Source organism: Dromaius novaehollandiae, chromosome 20 (assembly GCF_036370855.1).
Source record: "Dromaius novaehollandiae isolate bDroNov1 chromosome 20, bDroNov1.hap1, whole genome shotgun sequence".
Lineage (NCBI taxonomy): Eukaryota > Metazoa > Chordata > Aves > Casuariiformes > Dromaiidae > Dromaius > Dromaius novaehollandiae.
Genome location: NC_088117.1, coordinates 11,824,890 through 11,842,687, shown reverse-complemented (window position 1 = coordinate 11,842,687; position 17,798 = coordinate 11,824,890). Strand labels below are relative to the sequence as shown.

Here is a 17,798-nt window from a genome sequence, read left to right as displayed (position 1 = left end):
ATACCTCACCATGGTTTTAAGTGTACTGCTGAGAAACTGCTAAGCTGATTAGATAGTAATTGTTATTGCTGTATGTCCTCCTGGTTAAGTGGCAGAAAATAAAAGTAATAATTTATTAAAAAGCAATTTATTTCCTGAAAGTAATTCTTTATAACTGATTTTTGACAGGATACAATTAATGCCCTTGAGGCCTTGACTGAATATTCACTTCTTGTCCAACGGCTTAATTTGGACATGAGTGTTAAGGTAGCATACAAACATTATGGAGATCTTCATCTGTTTAAACTGACAGAAGATAATTTCGTGGGAAGAACTGTGACAGTGAGTGAATAATATTGCTTTTGAAAAGTGAAAGCAGAATTCTTCTTAGTAACTTGTTAGACAATTCTTTGCACTTTGAAACCGCTACTAAGCCAGCTTTTTTGTTTTAATAAACAGGGATTGATTTGGTACAGCAAATGTTTGAGGACTTTGTTATTTAAAAATCCTGTTCTGCTAATCTTAATACATTTGAATACTCTCGTTTAAATTTAGTATCTCTGCGTTTTTTTGTAGAACTTGTTTGTAGTATCAGGCCTTAGTTTGTATTAAAAATGTAGAAAAGACAAGCAGATCATCTGACTTGAATTATTGTTGCTAATAGTCCTATCTTTATTATTAACTTATAGCTATTTTATTTAACATCAATCCTTTAGTTACCTTTGGATGATGACATATATGTAAGCACTGGCAGCAGCGCTGGCTTAGCTACAGTAAATGTAAGTGTGCAGCTGTTTTTTTTAATGAAGTCTATGGTTTGTTAATATGAACATTGGAAAGGAAACTGAAATTTCTCATAAGCGATTCCTTTTGTTGCCCTTACCTTTAGACTGAACTAATAGGTGGCATTTGGGATTAAATATGACTTGTGGCTAATAATATAAGTTTAAAGTTTATTCCTTTTCATCTCAGGTTTTCTGTTCCGTAAATGTAAATAAGTGATCAACCTAGTTTTAAAGACTGCTCACCAATTATGAGTATGTCTGCTTAGACAGCCAAGCAGGGAAATCCCAAGTTAGTGACCAATTTTGAGAAGCTGCTTAATTCTTTGATCTTCTACTGTTTATATCTTGTTTGTTAAGCAGTGTCATTAAGGCATTATTCTCTTGCAGTATTTAAAGAAATAATTATTGTGTGCCTAAGTATTCAGCTGTCTCCATGGTATATTTTCTTCTAACCTTCTTCTAGCATTGAACTTAACATCTAAAATTTAAACTCTTGTGTACTAGTATTTGCACTCATAAAATATCAGGAATTGTTGGATAAATATTTCAGTCTTCTAATATAATCAGCAAGAGTGATGGACCTTTACTTAAGAATTTCACATTTGCTTCTGTGCTGATGACTTATTGTTCTGCTTTGTGTCAGTCAAAATAATCATACTGTACAGACTTATTTTCACTTCTCCCATATTTTCAATTTTAATTTTTATGCCAGTTTTGAGGATTGTACACTGAGCGTTTCTGTTTTTGTCTATTTTATGTGCATGTGTGTAGGTGAAGACAGTATATAATATAATCGGTACTTCTGAAGAGTCATGTAACTTTGAATTGAAGATTGTTCCAAAGAGAGATGATGGTAAAGGGTCAAAATGATTTTAAATACTTTTACTTAGGTCGGTGCAGGAAAAAAAAACTTCACTTTGTTAAACGAAGTGTTTCTTATTAAGAAGAAACTAAGAAATTCTTGCACTTTCTAAAAACAGAACTGGGAAAGAAATTGCTAAAAGACTTTCTTAGACCTTCTTGAAACTATTGTCTGTCTTTCTGTGAGGAGAATTACTTTTTCATGTCTTTCTGTCAGTTGAATTTTTACACATTTTTGGAAGATCCTTTGCGATTGGGGAGGGGGAACAAAAACTTCTCACAGAAAAAAAATATTATTGGGTGGGGGAAGGAATCTGTTAGGGGTGATTTCTGCAAGCTGCTGAGTGAGAGTTCTAGTCCAGATAAAACAAGGTACATAAAGCACATTTCCCATAAAGTAGTTCCAGTAGCATCAGTCCCTGATAAAGCACATTAAGCATTAAAGCTGACATTTCACCTGAATTACAAAAGAACTGTAGTGCTGCTTGTTTGTGGCTAGACAGTGAGTTCCTGTGAAAAACAGCTATCAAAACTAAGAGAGAATTCTCTTTCAATTATGAAAATGCTTTCTAAGAATTTTGGGCTGCTGTTTCTGAAGAGTTATAAAATAACTTATTTGATTCTACTTGTTATGAAAAGGTTACAGAAAAGAAGATGGTGAGCTACCTGGGCGCTTAGAGGCTTGTGCAAAGTAAGTACAGCTTTTTTTTTATTATTTTTTTTCTGGTGACAGCCTGTGTTTTGCATGTCAAGGTTTCGTTTAAATTAGATGCTGATTCTAAGTGGCCTGGATTTCCTAACCATGCCATTCAACATTCCTCCTTACAAAGGTGGAATTCCCAGTTGACCTGTTAAGGAATTGGGGCAGTGATAAGGGAATACATTATTGCCCTATGTGTGCATAATGAGATTACTATAAGAATACTACAAATGCTTTCTGGTCTTTGATTTTTCTTAATTATTGTCTTAATATTATATTGACTGACACTTTCGCATTGATTTTTTTTATTTTTAAGAGATTAAAATATTTTTGTTTGCTATCACTCATTTGTTAATAATTGCATCTAGTCTTGTGTTCTTGTTTCTTTTTTTTTTCTTCCCTTTTATATATATGTATGAACAAAATTAGGGCCAAAGGTAATGACTTCTTTGGGAGAGGGGTTTTCTTTAATTTGTATCTGGGTACTCCTGGAACATAAGTATTAACATCACGTCCTAAATCTGAAATAATTCATCTGGAATATTTAGCTCATTTATGGGTTTACAGTGGTCTAAATGTTGGTAAAATTTTCCTCAGGATTTTCTGGGATCATGTTTCTGAAGATTTCTTTTAAATTTCAGTTATGTTTAACTGCTTTTTGATTACAGTTGTATGTAATTCATTTTACTTTTAATGTATTTTAGGTACAAGCCCAGCACAAGAGAGCCACAGTCAGGGTCTGCACATGCTGTGATGGATATAGGTTTAGTTAGTGGACTGGAAGCAAATACAGAAGACTTGTCTACTGTAAATATTAAAGAACATTTTTCTTTTTGCGTTTTTTGACAAGACTATAGTATTTCCTGTTCTTCCTCTTTCTCTCTGAGAGTAATGATGCAAATCTGTCTTGTTATATCCTCTTTACTTCTAAACACTTCTCATACTAATGAGAATAGTCTGCCTAATTGTAGAAGATGGGATTTGGATAGGACTCAGATCACCTTGCTTTAGCTGATCAGAAGCCAGGCATCTAATTAAAGCTTGTTTTCTAGCCTCTCTCTGTAGTGAGTGGAGAGTGAAGAGCAACTAGAGAATGGTTGCCATCTGTGTTAGGATGGTGTGAATCAACTTTTGGAGATGCTGTTATCTGATAACTATAAAGGGAACACTGTTAGTCTATGCACCTAACTATTAATTGTCTGAAGTCCGTGAAATGAATCTTTGCTTTAGTGTTTATGTTAGTAAGGCTCCTATTGAAAAATGTGAGTTTTATTTAAAGGCAATCAGAGTTACACTTCTGAGATTTAAACGGGATACTGGGCCTGGACTCAAGTTTCCCTTTAAAGATAATTAGCTTTTTAATTCTTTATTATCTTCATGCAATGACTAAAAGGAAAATTTCCTTAAAAAACAGGATAGGGTATGAACATTATAAAGAGGCAACCTTAAATTTTTTTTTTTAATCTCACAATCATGTTAAAATTACTGAATACAAAACCGTAAAGATAATCCAAAAATCTTTACCTGTTGCATAAAAGTATTTCTCTGTTTTTCTCCCCTACAGCTTGCAAGTGGAGTTGATCAATTGATAGCAGATTATGAGATTAAAGATGGGCATGTTGTTCTACAAATAGACTCTGTATGTTATACTTTCCATAACTGTAAGCACTACTTGATCTCTTTGGAATCACCATGTTTCCTTTGGGCTCCTTCATTCGTGTATCTTTTCAATAGGTGCCAGCTAATAATTTCCTCTGTGTTGGATTCAGAATAAGTGAGCTTTTCCATGCTGGAATGATAAATCCTGCCACATTCACTGTCTATGAATATCATGCACCAGGTATGTGTTCCAGGTCTTCAAAGTCATGATTTTTTAAAATTTTTCTTCCTAATAATAAAATCCATTGCTCCTTCTTCTACAGCTTTTTAATCCTTGTTATTTTAATCTCAAGGAACTTCTGATTTACAAAGTTTCAATGCTGTCTTCTTGGAATTTGATTTTTTTATAAGAATTTAATATTTCTTTTTTGATCTTCTAGATAAACAGTGCACTATATTATATAACCCATATGGAGATGAAAAACTTGTGAGATTGTGTGAAGGAGATGAATGTAAATGCATGGAAGGTAAACTTTCTTTTAAGATGTTTTCCCATTCCATTTGGTGGGAAAATGCAGTTTAATGCTTTGGACAAAATCATGCTAATCACAAGGAATAATCCTTGTAAGACCACACCTGTTGCCCTGTAAAAAAAATTTATTACATTTTAAAATTTAAAAAAAAGATTTGTGCAGTTTAGCCATGCATGTCTGACTAGATTAAGTTCAGACAACTAAGGGTGTTATTTTGACTTTTAAAGATTGATTGTTCCAGTGTGCAATCCCATAATTCCTGTGTTTCTCAATTACAGCAGATTATCCCAGACAAGTAGAGGTTCATGATGTTTTACATGAGGACATATGATGATACTGTCTTAATACTGGCTCTCTTCTCTCTCAATGCAGCTGAGTGTAGTCAGGTACAACAGAGACTAGATCGGTCAATAACCGCTGATAAACGTCGAGAAGCTGCATGCCAGAATGACATTGCATATGGTAATATTTGAATTGGCATTACTTATTTCTCATGTTTGCACTAAAATGGTTACTTTTTTTACTGCTGTAAAACATTTTGCTCCAATTATACCTTTAATGATTAAAACTGATTAGGCTTGATAGTGACATACAGTGTATGAAGGTGACATATTGGAGTAGAGAAGAATAAGTGCTGCCTATACCCTCTGCTGAACAAAAGTCATGTAACCAGGATTAGTGCACCACCGAGCCTCAGTTGGAGTTCTGCTAATAAGAACTGTGTTTCTCTTACTTGGCACCATTCTAATGCGATCATGTGACTCTGGGAGCTGAGGAAGTTGCGTGCAACCAGATTAGAGCATGGGCAGAGCTTGTTAATATTTCTTAGCCATATACTCTACAGCTGTGACCATAGTTTTACCAGCAACTAGTATTGTAAAGGGACATTATATTCTCCACCTGAGCATCTACAGGGCATTTAGTTAGATGTATTGCAGACAAAAACAATTTAAAAAATGTTTGTTTCCTGTTATTTTGCAGTTTATAAAGTGAACATTTTATCTCGCAGTGAAGAAGGTTATTTTGTTAAGTATTCTGCAACTCTTCTGGATCTCTATAAAAGAGGTGAGTGTCCTAACTTTAATCCATATAATTATTTCATTTACGGTAAGAGCTGTCTGGTTGAGAACATGGAAGCAGCTGACAAAAACCAGCAGTGAAACCTGATCATTTCATGCAAGTGGAAAACCTTAGTACATTTGAGAATTCCTTTGGGAAGTGGTCTAAAAAAGGCAGTCTTTGTTTAGTGTTTTTCAACAGCTTTCCTATATGGTAGCTTTTGTTAACGAAACTAACCTGTAATCGGTTAAATGGCTGTAATGTGACAAAAGAAGGTGAACGTATTCCATAATTAATTCAGTTGTGAATTGTTGCTTAAATCTGTCCCATTCATTCCCCAGAAGGCCCTCCCTTACTGTATATGTGGTGATTGAAGTGGGAGAGTATGCAGGGATATGCCTTGCCTTCACTCTTCTCAGATTTTTGTAGGTTGGACATATTTCTGCCCAATGGAGAAAGGACTCCATTTGAAATGCTCTTGGGCACTCAGTATCTTATCTCTGGCAAAGGTAGCTGCTCACAGGCCATGCAGAACCAAAGCTGATATTCACCCATTTTTTTCTCTGAATTCGATCACTGCATATGCCTTTATAATTATTTAGTGTGTATGAGGCTTATTTGCCATTCAGATTTCATTTAAAAATTCTTGAACACTAATTTCAGACAGCTGGAAACATAGGTTTTATCTTATCAAATTTTCCTGTTATTTAACTAGTAGCAAATGGGTCACTTCGCTCTAGTGTACTGTAGAACATGTTATTTTTTTGTGTATAATATATGTGAGTGACTAGAAATTCTCTTTGTGGAATTTTCCAATTCTTGACATTCTACTTTGTTCTACTGCAGGGAAGGCTTTTGCTCAAAAAAATAATGAAATAACCTTTGTGAAAAAGAAGACCTGTGCTGATGTTGAATTGGGCCCTGGAATGCAGTATTTGATCATGGGAAAAGAAGCGTTGAAGATGAGCGTTGGTTATAATTTCAAGTAAGCAGATTATCATCAGAATATACTGAATTGTAATCCTAATCTTAGTGTGCTAATTCTGATGTAATATGTAATAGATTAATTCTTTTAGTTTGACCAGGATTTGTTATCCAGTGTGAGTTTTCAGCTGTGTAAATTTAAAACAAGATGATGAACACAAAGCAATCTATTTCCGACTGTAATTTTTTTGTTTGATGATTTCCTCCCCACATCTTGTCAGTGAGTGAGCATTTTCTGTTGTCTTTTTAGATTCCAGTACCCTTTGGACTCCAGCACTTGGATTGAATGGTGGCCTTCAAATATAGCCTGTACATTTTGTCAAGAGTTTTTAAATACAATGGAAGATTTTGCTGAAGATCTCATCATCAATGGCTGTTGATTTACTTAGAGAATTTTTAAATGAAAAGTATAGATCAAATCTCATTTGGTGGGGAGGAACTCAGCTCTTTAGTAATTCTTTCCAGAAGTTAACATTCATCGCTAGTTTATCTCGGGAAATGCTCTTTGCTTGTATTTTTTAGCCATTTCTTTAAAAAATAAGAATGTTCAAATTATGATTTTTAAGCTTGGACAGTAGAATAATGTAGAATATTGCAAAGACATTTGAAGTCAGATGATGTGAAATGAAATGACCATATAAACAAACATGGGCAGTACTGTCTTGTGCCAGAACAAATTGAAATCCAGTGTCTTATAAAAACATAAACCTTCCTTCAACAAAAAGTAAAACAAAAAATAAAATTTAACAAATAATTTTGTTACAACTTTAATTGCCAGGCAATTTGATTAAAATGTGAGCGATGTATCTGTTTTACATTTGGAATGAAATAGTATTTCTTGCTGACTTCTTGCTTAGGTTTTACAGCAAAACCTACCACAATAGCATCCAAGTATTTAGGATGAAAGCCTTGTCCAGCCCCATTTCCTTCATAATGAATGTTTTAAAAGTTTGATTTCCAACTAAAGTATTGAACTGTGGAAGACAATTCATAAAGCTATTTAGATTGTGCCAAGAGCCATACTGAAGCCAGATAGTCTTTACTCCTTTGTGCTTTTTCAGCTCCCATAGTTCCTTATACCTTAGAATTGCAGATGACAGAATCTTGCTCTCTTTATCTAAGCTAGTATCCAGGCATCTATCATAACATGGTGAGTGACATTTTTCATTCAGCGTGTGGTTGGAATCGCAGATTTTTAAGTTAAATAATCCGAAAGCTTTACTAAATTAATAAATCGCAGTTTCTTCCAGTTTGTATACTGGCAATATATGAAGAATCACTTCATCAGCCACTGAAAGGTAACCATCTGTTGTCTGAAATGCAAAGATTTGTTTTAACAGTGCGCTGAAACACCACAATGCATCTCAAAAAACTCCTTCTACCCCCAATTGAAACAAAATATATCAGAAATGTACAGTTCATGTTCTATATGTTGAAAGGGGCAACTTAACAGTTCACTCCTTAAAAATGAACTGGACCTATGATTTTTAAAACAATCAGGGAGACCTTAAATATATCTGGCTGCATTTCAGTTATGAAGTGATTCTTGTCAGCATTGAAGACATTGTCATTTGCAAAGCGTTTGGCAGGGAAAGCTTTCCGTACAAGTAAAGCAGTTAATAAGCTTTTGAAAATCCTATTTGTGTGTGCGACAGAAAACTTTCATTAGAAATTTGTGGAATCTGCACAGCCAGTTATTATTTACTTGTAAAGTGTCAAAAGTGTATTCACAGGAATTAACAGTTTTATTTTCCTAAGGAATCTTTTTCAGAAGAATTTGAACATGCCATAACACTTTCTCTGATGAGGCAAAAAGCATTTTTTCTGAAGTGCTGACTGGGTGTGCTGCAAGTACAAAGCTATTTTTCATGATAACTATGATATCTTACCAATAATAAACTCCCATAATACTCATCTGAAACTTTGGAAGAAATACAGGAAGATCTTAAGGGGCATATTAGTTTAATTTGGAATTTTTAGCCAAGTCTGTCAGCCAAATTATGTGTATTAGCACAAGCTAGGCAGTCTAATACCTTGTCTGTCTTGTTTATGTTAACTAGAAGAACATAGATTTTTATACTTATATATGTCATTTTCAAATCAGGCCCGGTATGCTGAGAAAATAAATATGTTCGTGCTTTATAAGAGGTATGTTTTCATTAGCAATATTGAAAATATAGCAGTAATTATTGTGCACTTTGCATGCTCACAACAGTGCAAGTGCAGATGATGTGTTTTTCTGCAAAACCTATCAAGAAATTTGATCTTTCTTGATTCTTAGATTTCAAAAATAGAGAGTATCCCCTCCTGCAGCTGATACAATCATTATTATGAGAAAATCCTCTTAAAATAATGTAAACATTATTAGTCTAAGGATTAAAAGAAGGTAGTGTTAAACCAAGGCAAAAAAGGAAAACAGTCATGCTACTACAGTGAAAAAAGCAGTATGTGATATAGGGGAATCCCGCTTTGAGAGATATTAAATTTAGTGTTTCCCCTTGCTGATGGATGTGCTAAGGATTTCAGTCGTTAACCACTTTGGTAAGTCCTCTCTCTGTACACTGTTAATTATTATTTGTTATGTGAAATATTTTGAAAATTTTAAATACTTTTGATGGTTTTGCTTTTGGTGTTTCTTCTGATGGATAGTGTTGGTATCTCTTATCTATGTAGAGAGGAAAAAAGACTTTTAAAACTAGTAATATGTTTCTCACTACTTGTATTTAAAAAAAGACTGTGTTTTGGATATTAACACTGTAGTCTAGCTAAAAATAGTTTAAACAATTATGACAGAATAAATAAGAATATAGCTTAAATGAGAACAATATTCAGAACTCATGTAGTATTACGTTTTGTTCATAATCTTAGTAGAATGGACTTGATGTTAATGTAAAGAATGCCCAAATATGCCTGTGGCATTAAATTTTGTGTAAAAGCTTCCTTTACAGAGAGGTAGTGCTGTTTACTCTTACTCTTAAAACGCATTTCTTTGTTTTTGCAGATCCTTTTCTCAAGAGGAATGACTCTCCTTTTTATTTAGGCATCAGTATTGCTCATAGGGTATGAAGGGATATACATAGCTCTAGAAACACTGCTAGTTTGCCAATTTGCCACTATGACAGAAACAGTAGAGGGAGCACAAGAACATCATTTTCATATAGGTCCTATAAAAATAAGAATTATTACTTTTAACAAAAATATTTTTCAAAGACATTTTTAAATGTTCAGCTACTGAATGTGCTGTACTCATTTCCTAGTGGACGAAAAAGAGAAATGTATGTTGGTGTATAGAGAAATGTATGTTGGTGTATAGTGCCACAATTTTTATTTCATTTCTGCTGGTAAAAAAAAAAATTTTCTGTCCCACCCAAATTCCTTTTTAGTCAATAAAATTCACCCATAAGACAGGAGACCCCCCTTAAGCACTGAACTTCTCAGATGAATTATAGATTTGCCAGAGATGATATCGTAGGCAGGACTGTGTGATAAAGTAGCGTGTGCACGTCTGCCACTTGTGTAGGGTGTGTAAGGCAGAGGATGCAAAGTCCCCTCTGATCAGTCCAGAGTTATGAGCATAATAGCTGTGTTGCTGTTTGCGGCCACTCTTAAGTCAGGATGCAGCACTTGCTTTAAGGATAGTATAATTACCCCATGCAGCCTTTGAGAACTGTGCATGGGAAATGTACTTCGGTGCTGCTTCCTGCTTTTTGCTGAGATAATGTAGTCTAAATGCAGTTTAAAACCACAGAAATCAGGAAATTCGGAGTTCAGCCTGAGAAAGCCCTCATTTTCTTGAATGAACTTAGGCATTTTCTGTACCATGTATGTGGCTGCAGGTACTGGGCAGGAGTGAAGCTACAAGTTAAAACGCATTTTATCAAATAGATTTTTAATTTTAGAATTTCCTAAACTTAGTGGTTTTTAGCATAGACACTGGATAATACTTCAACAGAATAAGTTACTCTGTGGTTTAATTTTACACAGCTCACTTCTAAAACTTACCACTGTGTACACTGTGTTGGTCACAGCAGCATGAGTTTCTCAAACGTGTTAGTCATGCAGCAAAAGAAGCTGATCTAGAAACGCAGCTAGTAATGCCTAATGTAATCCCTTTGCAGGAAAAGTTATTGGTAGCAAAATAGGTGCAGAAGCAGACCAGAGAAACATGTAAACTGATATAACCTGTGTTAAATAGATACGGGAACAGAAATTAGGGAAATGGAAAACAATAGAACAAAATCTAGAGCTGTAGAGGGACCACTCATTTCTAAACCCAAAAGAGCCACATCATAGTAGCCTTCAGTTTGTGATGCTGCCATTTCACTTTTACTGCTACTTCATCCTGCATCTTCTGTCTTGAAACCTCTACTTCTGTAAACCTGCAACACCGGGGGATTTACACAGAGCAAGAATTGCGAGGCAGCTTCCCTGGGACTGTATTTTGGGGGGCAGCATATGGAAAGATGCTTATTAGAGAATGTCAGTTACTGCCTTTTTCTTCTTTTCCTTTAATTTGGTTCATGTTTTCACAACTCGAATTTGCATGGTTTGGGAATGAAGGAGTCCTTGTTATTCTCAGCCTTCCTCTCATTGGTTTGGACTCTTACCACAGTCCTCAAATTTTTGATTTGTACTTAAGTGTTCTGTTAGCGCATGTTGATCGCCTGGCAGTTTGTTAGTGTATTTTCAATGCCTAAGGAACTGCCTCCCATACTAAGGTTTTTTTCTTCTGCTTTTTTTTCAGGATTATCTCAGAGTTTGCAGTTTAACTGCACGTCTGAAAGCAAACAATAACGATGGCTTTAGACTAAACTGTTTGGTTTACCTTCATAAGAGAACATACTACACCATCTCTGCTTGGGAGATCGGGTGTCAAGCATTGGTTCAGGAGCCATGAGTAGCTCACATGCTTCTGGACTCAGGAAAAGCATATGAATAATGCTGCTTCTATATATATTTGTCCCCTATGTAAAATGTTTCTGCAGAATCCAGCACAGATGCCATGTGGGCACAGTTACTGCATGGCCTGTGTTGTCTGGTTATTAAGGTAATGGTACAAAATTATGGTACAAAATAGTGATATTAGATGCTCTCAGTATTGATCAGTTACTCTTCTTGCAGACAAAACTGAACTGTGCCTAGATGTGATGTTTACATAATATTTGCAAAACTGGCTTTGCTGGAGTGGCTCTAACTTTATGGCTAGTGGCTATTCTGCACTGCAGTAGTCACCTTATCCTCAGTCCCCGTGGAGGAGGCAGAGAATAACAAGATGTGAAGGGAGTCTTGCTATTCTGCTACTACAGATAATCTTTGTATGCTGGTATAGAATTGTTTGAGTTTTGTAAATAAATGCAGCTAGTTCATATGCTGTCTATGAAAGAAAGGATTTTATTCCTCAGGTTTTCCTTTTGTATCCTTTTTTGAATTCCTGCGGGTATTCCATTGCTTTTTCATTACACTAACTGATGCTATTTTTATACTTTGCTTGCTTGTAAAAAAACAACAACAACAACAAAACAAAAAAAACCCAAACAAAAAACAAATAATGTGTGCTGTTCCTTATTTGTATTTTAAGACATAATAGACTAAATCTATGCCTACTGTACCTTAGGTAGATTTATAACATATGTTACTTTGGCACTCGATGACTGAATTCAACAGTTAAAAAGTTTGCCTTGCCTCCAGGAAAGTGAGATGAAGGGCCAAATTTCCTTCTCACAGCTGCTGGCACAGATCTGCTTAGTTCTTAGTAAAACTGAGAAGAGAGTTTGGTCCAAAGTACAAAGTTGCACACGTTTTTATTTTTATTGACTGGTTGCCCAAGGGCAGTACATCCAAGAACTTTAAAATTACTGTTTCCCCTCTCTCTTAGGAATATCCTTGATCCGGAGTGTTTAATTTGTGGAAAGAAGATAGTCACAGATGATGCAATTTTTAATTTTGGCTCTGTGAGTAATTTTCTTTTCAATCCTCCAAACTTTTCAAAGAAGCACGAGAAGATAACACTGTATCCAATAATAACTGGATAGGATCTCAAATTGCAGTGAGGAGTACACTTAAATACTTGGTGAGGTTGTGTAGGCAGTCTACCTATAAATATTTCTTTCCTTCTTCTGAACTACTCAGTATTGTTATATGAGAGTTACTGTGCATTGCAAGACCTAATTTTCTCCTCAAAGTGATACATCTTCTCATAAACACCTCTTCTGTTTCTCACGTCTGATTGTGAGCTCGGACATACTGACTCAGCCACCTCTGCTAACATGGAGCCTGGGGATTTGTCTGAAGTGCCATGATGTCATTGTATAAAAAAGATCAAATTATATTCAAATGTCATTACAGCCATGGGTCACACTATGAAGATAGCAGTTAATAAAAAGAATTCTTGCTCTTGTTGTATGGAGTAGCTAAAAGGGGCTTTAGGAGTGGTGAGACAAATTCACCATTGCAGCGAAGCTTTATAAATGTATCTATGCATATATGTATTATTGTCGAAGCAGTCCTGTAGGAATGTAAGTAATAATTATTAGAAAATAAATAATAATTAATAAATTAATAAATGTGGTACCTCTCACAGGCAGGTTGGCTAGAGCCCATATAATAAATATTAAGACCTTTTGACAAAGCTAACTTAAAAAGCAAAGTTGAAATATCCCACGATCAAAAATTAAGCATGAGGCAATCTGGATTATTACATCCATGCCTCTGCCACAGACTGTTCTTCTAAAGTTGAGGAAGTTGATTTAAGATCTCCCTGTCCATTTCCAGTTTTGTGAAATATTTTCCTATTTCATAGTCTATAAAGTGGATAATGGAGCTAATCTTTGGGATTGTCCCCCACAGCAAAGGCAGTATGATGGTTTCATTAACATTAACTTGAGATAATTACAAAATTCTTAAGAAAGTATAAATAATCTCCTTTTTTAAACCTTAGAAGATTCACTTTATTTTATTTATATAAGCATGTCCTATTGGTACAGCAAAAATCTTTTCAGTATGTTTGCATTATAAGTAGAAATGCTAGTGATTGCTTACTATTCATGCCATATTATGTAGGAAAAAAATAAATTCAATTTCATTAGTGAAGTTGTCCTGGAACCAGAAGGCCAACTACTTACATTTCTTATCCTATTAAAAGCTTTCACTCAGGCTCTGCCTGTGCCATCAGTATTCCTTTGCTCTTGTCGGTGCTTACAAGTGTTTACCAGATTTGTAATAATCTGTTTGCCAATTTTGTATTCACCCTGTGTGTTAGATAAAACCAGATGAAATCAAGAGCAGGGAGACTGAAAGACTTGCCAAACGTATGAACAAGAATTTTCTTCGGTCTGGACAATCAAATCCATATAAGGTAAGCAATGGTTAACATCAAGAAAGACACTGTAAGAAATAATACTTAGTACGCATTGATAATGAGTGAATTTCAAAGGCAAGAACTTTGTTATAGCCATATTCCTTAGTTAATGTGTATATACAGTAGGGCCAATTCTGCATTGCATGGGAGAATTTCATAAGACTAGTGGAAAGAAATCAGCCTTATGGCAGGTAAATTTAGGGGTGCAAAGATTTTCTGTCTTCTCTGGCTTACAGGATGTTCAAGGTATTCTAGAGTGTATGTTGAATGTCACACTGCTACACAGGGTAATACTGCATAAAAGGACAGCACTCTTTCTCTCTCTTTTCTACCCAGCAGGGATTTTTTTTTTTTTTTTTTTTACGTGAGTAGCATTTGAGCTGAAAAAAACCTTAAAATATTCCAAAGTTGGAGCATGTCTTTTTTTGTTAACATCTGTAGATCTCAAATAGCTTCACAAAGACCAAAAAAGAATTATTAGTGCTGTGATGCACATAATATTTGGAAATATGAAACTAGAGCAAAGAAAATACTAAGAAGAGCTTATTATTAGTGGATTTATTCTATGGACCCAAAGCAGTGAATTACAGAGAAGCAAACTGCAGTACCAAGCAGTTAAATGACTTTTGCAAGGCCACAGACAAGGTCAGTTGCAGAACTGGAAAATTAGCTGAAGTATCTTGGCATTCAGTGTGAATTTATCAGACCACAGCGATTCCAGAGAGGAAAAAAAGGGAAAACAACAAAGAAGATGGCTACATAAGCAAAGCAAGTATGCTCTGCTATTTCCTCTCTGTTTCAGAGAGGCTTAAATAAATGTCAAGTAATATTTTAAGAAAAGGCATCAAAACACATTTTCCTACTAGTTGCTAATGGAAAAATAAAAAATGCTGAAAGAATGTTGACTTTATCAAGCAGCCTTAAAACAGATAAAATCATAATGACAGATACAGTCTTGGAGTTGTGTGAAACTGGAACCTTGGTTCCTCTTAGCTTATTCAGGAGTGTCATTTTTGAAATTTAAATTGCACTTTAAAAACTTAAATGACATAGGAGCACATCTTATTTTCACCTGTGACTTCTGAAATTTAAGTCCAATTGATTTTTGGTGAGACAGGCTGCAAAGAGCCTATATTGCTCCTGAAGACCAACAAATCTAATTTGAAAATTATATATAAAAATGCTACATTTCAATATCAAATTGTCAATCACTAATTTAAAAAAAAAACTTATTTGTTCTGTCTCTGTTTCTATCTAGAATTCCCTATCGAGTAAATCACTGAGATCTTTAAAATATTTAAAATATACGTATTTTATACATATATATTTTTACATGTATTTAGATGTGTGTGGTGTGGAGGTGTGTGTATATGTATATATACACCAATGTAGGAAGACTTACCTTCCAAATGTGGCATGGCATGACTTTCATATCAAAACCATATGGGGGAAAGGTACACCCATGTCTTCATCCATTTGATACATGAAAATTATGCTGGCAGATTTCCATAGGTTCTAGTCAGTCAGACAGGAGAATACGGCTGAATGGCATGGGACTGATTTAGGAATCTGCTGCCAGTTAACCTGAGTGACTTGCAGTCAGCAAGTTCTGAGGGGTCAGTAATTTGCAGGACTAAACCCGCAGAAAACTGAAATTCTTGGAAAAATCACTGTGTGGATGACTCATGTATTATGAAATGAAAATTATTTCAAAACACATTCTGTATTTATGTACTTACTAGGGACTCTGGACATCAGAAAGCCCCTTTTATATCTGAGTTGCACATAGTGTTTTTCTATTCCTTGGTTATTTATATACAGGCCTCCAAATGTTCCAGGCTTTGAATCACAGGCTAATAGCTTTGGTGGTTCCAAAGCAGTGCATGTTTGACTGCTACACTTCTGTCTCCTGTCCAAGGGCCAGCCTCTGTAAATGGCATTACTGGTCTGCTTACATATTAATGCACTTGCCCAGAGAGCTGTATGCTTTAGTCAAAATTTATTCTCACTTCCCTAGAATAGAGATGACTGGCCTTGAGTCTGTCGATTCTGGCAAGAAGCCAAGGACCATGTGTAAACAGGATTTTTGTGAAACTCATTTATTGCCATAATAGCACATTATAGTCAAGCTAGTCTCCAAAGTGAACTTCAGAGTTGCTTCTACTGACACGTGCAGATCGTCTCTGAATGCAAGGCCCACTGAAGTCAATGAAAAGAGCTTGGCTGTTATATCTGTAATCCTTTTTTTATATATTTCCCAGATCAGCCTCTGAGTAAGAAAATTCACCAGTTGCCATTCTAACTTGATTCTCCCTGAATTCTCCTGGCAGATATGTAAGACCTGAATTGGTTGAATTCTTGAACTAATGGCAAATCTAAAAGTTATACTATGTAAGCCTCTTAGTTCTTTTTTACACCTTTTTATAAGTTTCCATTTATATTTTACTGATTTTTTTTTTTTAGATAGCTAAGTGTCATAAAATGAACCTATTTGCCTCTTCATTTATTGCAACCAGAAATTCATCTAATTGATCCAACCTAATAAGCGCCTTGAATAGACCAGATTCCTCCATATCATGCACAGTGACACAGTAAACTCACCCTTTTATGGTCTAGTCATGAAAGCTGCTGTGCTGCATCTAACTACTGTGACTAACTCAGGATGAGAAGCCAGATGTTCTCCCACTCTCTGGCCTTTGCTTTTCTAGCAGTGCAGAAATGATTTGTGTATATAATCTTTCTGGATATGCCACAAGCTCTAAGTAGCCTTAGCAGACTAGTGCTGTGTCAAAACTTGTTTTGAATTTGGAATATCCTATAGTTTTAGAAGAAGAATAATTAACCTGTGGCAGGTTAATGTTCTTGCTTTTTAATACCTCAGTATCTTTAATGACTGTCATTCTTTCTTGGCTGACCTTAAAACATATACTGAACACCAGATGAAAGAGAAAATTGCTTATTAGGGACAGTAGGATGCAAGTCCAAGTTACCACACATTTTTTTTTTTTTTTTTTTTTAATGGTGGTACACTCAGTCTGAAATCATCTGAAAAAGAAAAAACCACTTCATCATGCTGAAGTGTTTCCTCAAGGTATTTGGGCAGTGTAAACCCAGGATATCACATGGAAGTTATTTTCTGTCTTTGTATAACAATGACGATGTTCAGTACAGGCACAGCCTGTCTTCTGAGTCCATGGCTGGGACTCTGCATTGGGCAGAGAAATATAAATCCTAGAATCTAATCCTGAGGAAGATTTCTCACAAGTTCAGAAATCTCTCTTCACAGGTAGTCGCAAACTGTCGTTTTCACATCCCTGCCGATACATTCATTTATAGTATGGGCGTAGAAATGAGGAGAAGAGATGAGTGAACACAGACTAAGGAAACTTATTTTTTGGTTTAACTGAATATCATTTTGTAATTTAAAAAATCACTCTTTTTTGAGGGCTGCCAGTTTGGTGTTCATCCATCATGAGTTGTCTCATCTGACCCTACCTACAGAGGCTTATTTAGAGTCTATGTAAATGTTAATGTTTATGTATGTCTCCTAGCAAAATGTGTTCTTAATCTCCTGCTGAATTCTTACATCAGAACACACTGAAATTTGGCATGGACTTCAGTTATTTTCCAGTAAGAAACCACCTTATACGAGTTACATATGCTTTCAATTTTTAAGATATTTAATAATGTTTTCACCTCTAATTAGGAGAAATATCTGGTTTTGGCTCTTTCATTCTCCTGGGAACTAAGAGTTTGGTTTTGCCAATTGCTGGGTCATTACAAAATTCCATTCTTTGTGTTAAATTTTGCTTTGCAAGTTCTGAATGAACTTGGAATTTGGCTACATGTTTAAGCAGTAACTGATTTCCTGGAAAATACTAAACTGAATTAAACTACAACTGTCATAAAAAGAACATTCAAGTTTAGAGAACAATAGCAGA

The 17,798-nt window shown here is 35.2% G+C and overlaps 2 protein-coding genes across 4 annotated transcripts in view; both read left to right on the top strand.

Annotated features, from left to right (window-relative positions):
* Window positions 1-12,451, top strand: part of C5 (complement C5) — a 34,601-nt gene extending 22,150 nt beyond the window's left edge. For 2 of the 3 annotated variants that reach the window (XM_064523896.1, XM_026094469.2), the window contains 14 exons: window positions 169-321; window positions 696-758; window positions 1,536-1,617; window positions 2,265-2,316; window positions 3,030-3,132; window positions 3,890-3,964; window positions 4,060-4,165; window positions 4,365-4,451; window positions 4,830-4,919; window positions 5,439-5,522; window positions 6,363-6,501; window positions 6,751-8,648; window positions 11,245-11,547; window positions 12,376-12,451. In XM_064523896.1, the coding sequence (XP_064379966.1) occupies window positions 169-321; window positions 696-758; window positions 1,536-1,617; window positions 2,265-2,316; window positions 3,030-3,132; window positions 3,890-3,964; window positions 4,060-4,165; window positions 4,365-4,451; window positions 4,830-4,919; window positions 5,439-5,522; window positions 6,363-6,501; window positions 6,751-6,880 (1,164 nt within the window). In that variant the 3' untranslated portion in view covers window positions 6,881-8,648; window positions 11,245-11,547; window positions 12,376-12,451. The remainder of the gene's footprint in view (window positions 1-168; window positions 322-695; window positions 759-1,535; window positions 1,618-2,264; window positions 2,317-3,029; window positions 3,133-3,889; window positions 3,965-4,059; window positions 4,166-4,364; window positions 4,452-4,829; window positions 4,920-5,438; window positions 5,523-6,362; window positions 6,502-6,750; window positions 8,649-11,244; window positions 11,548-12,375) is intronic. The other variant, XM_026094467.2, reaches the window with a different exon arrangement.
* The window catches only part of TRAF1 (TNF receptor associated factor 1), a 34,492-nt gene continuing 29,011 nt past the window's right edge, over window positions 12,318-17,798 (top strand). Inside the window, exons 1-2 of the mRNA XM_026094472.2 lie at window positions 12,318-12,451; window positions 13,759-13,854. Coding sequence (XP_025950257.2) covers window positions 13,810-13,854 — 45 coding nt within the window. The 5' untranslated portion in view covers window positions 12,318-12,451; window positions 13,759-13,809. The remainder of the gene's footprint in view (window positions 12,452-13,758; window positions 13,855-17,798) is intronic.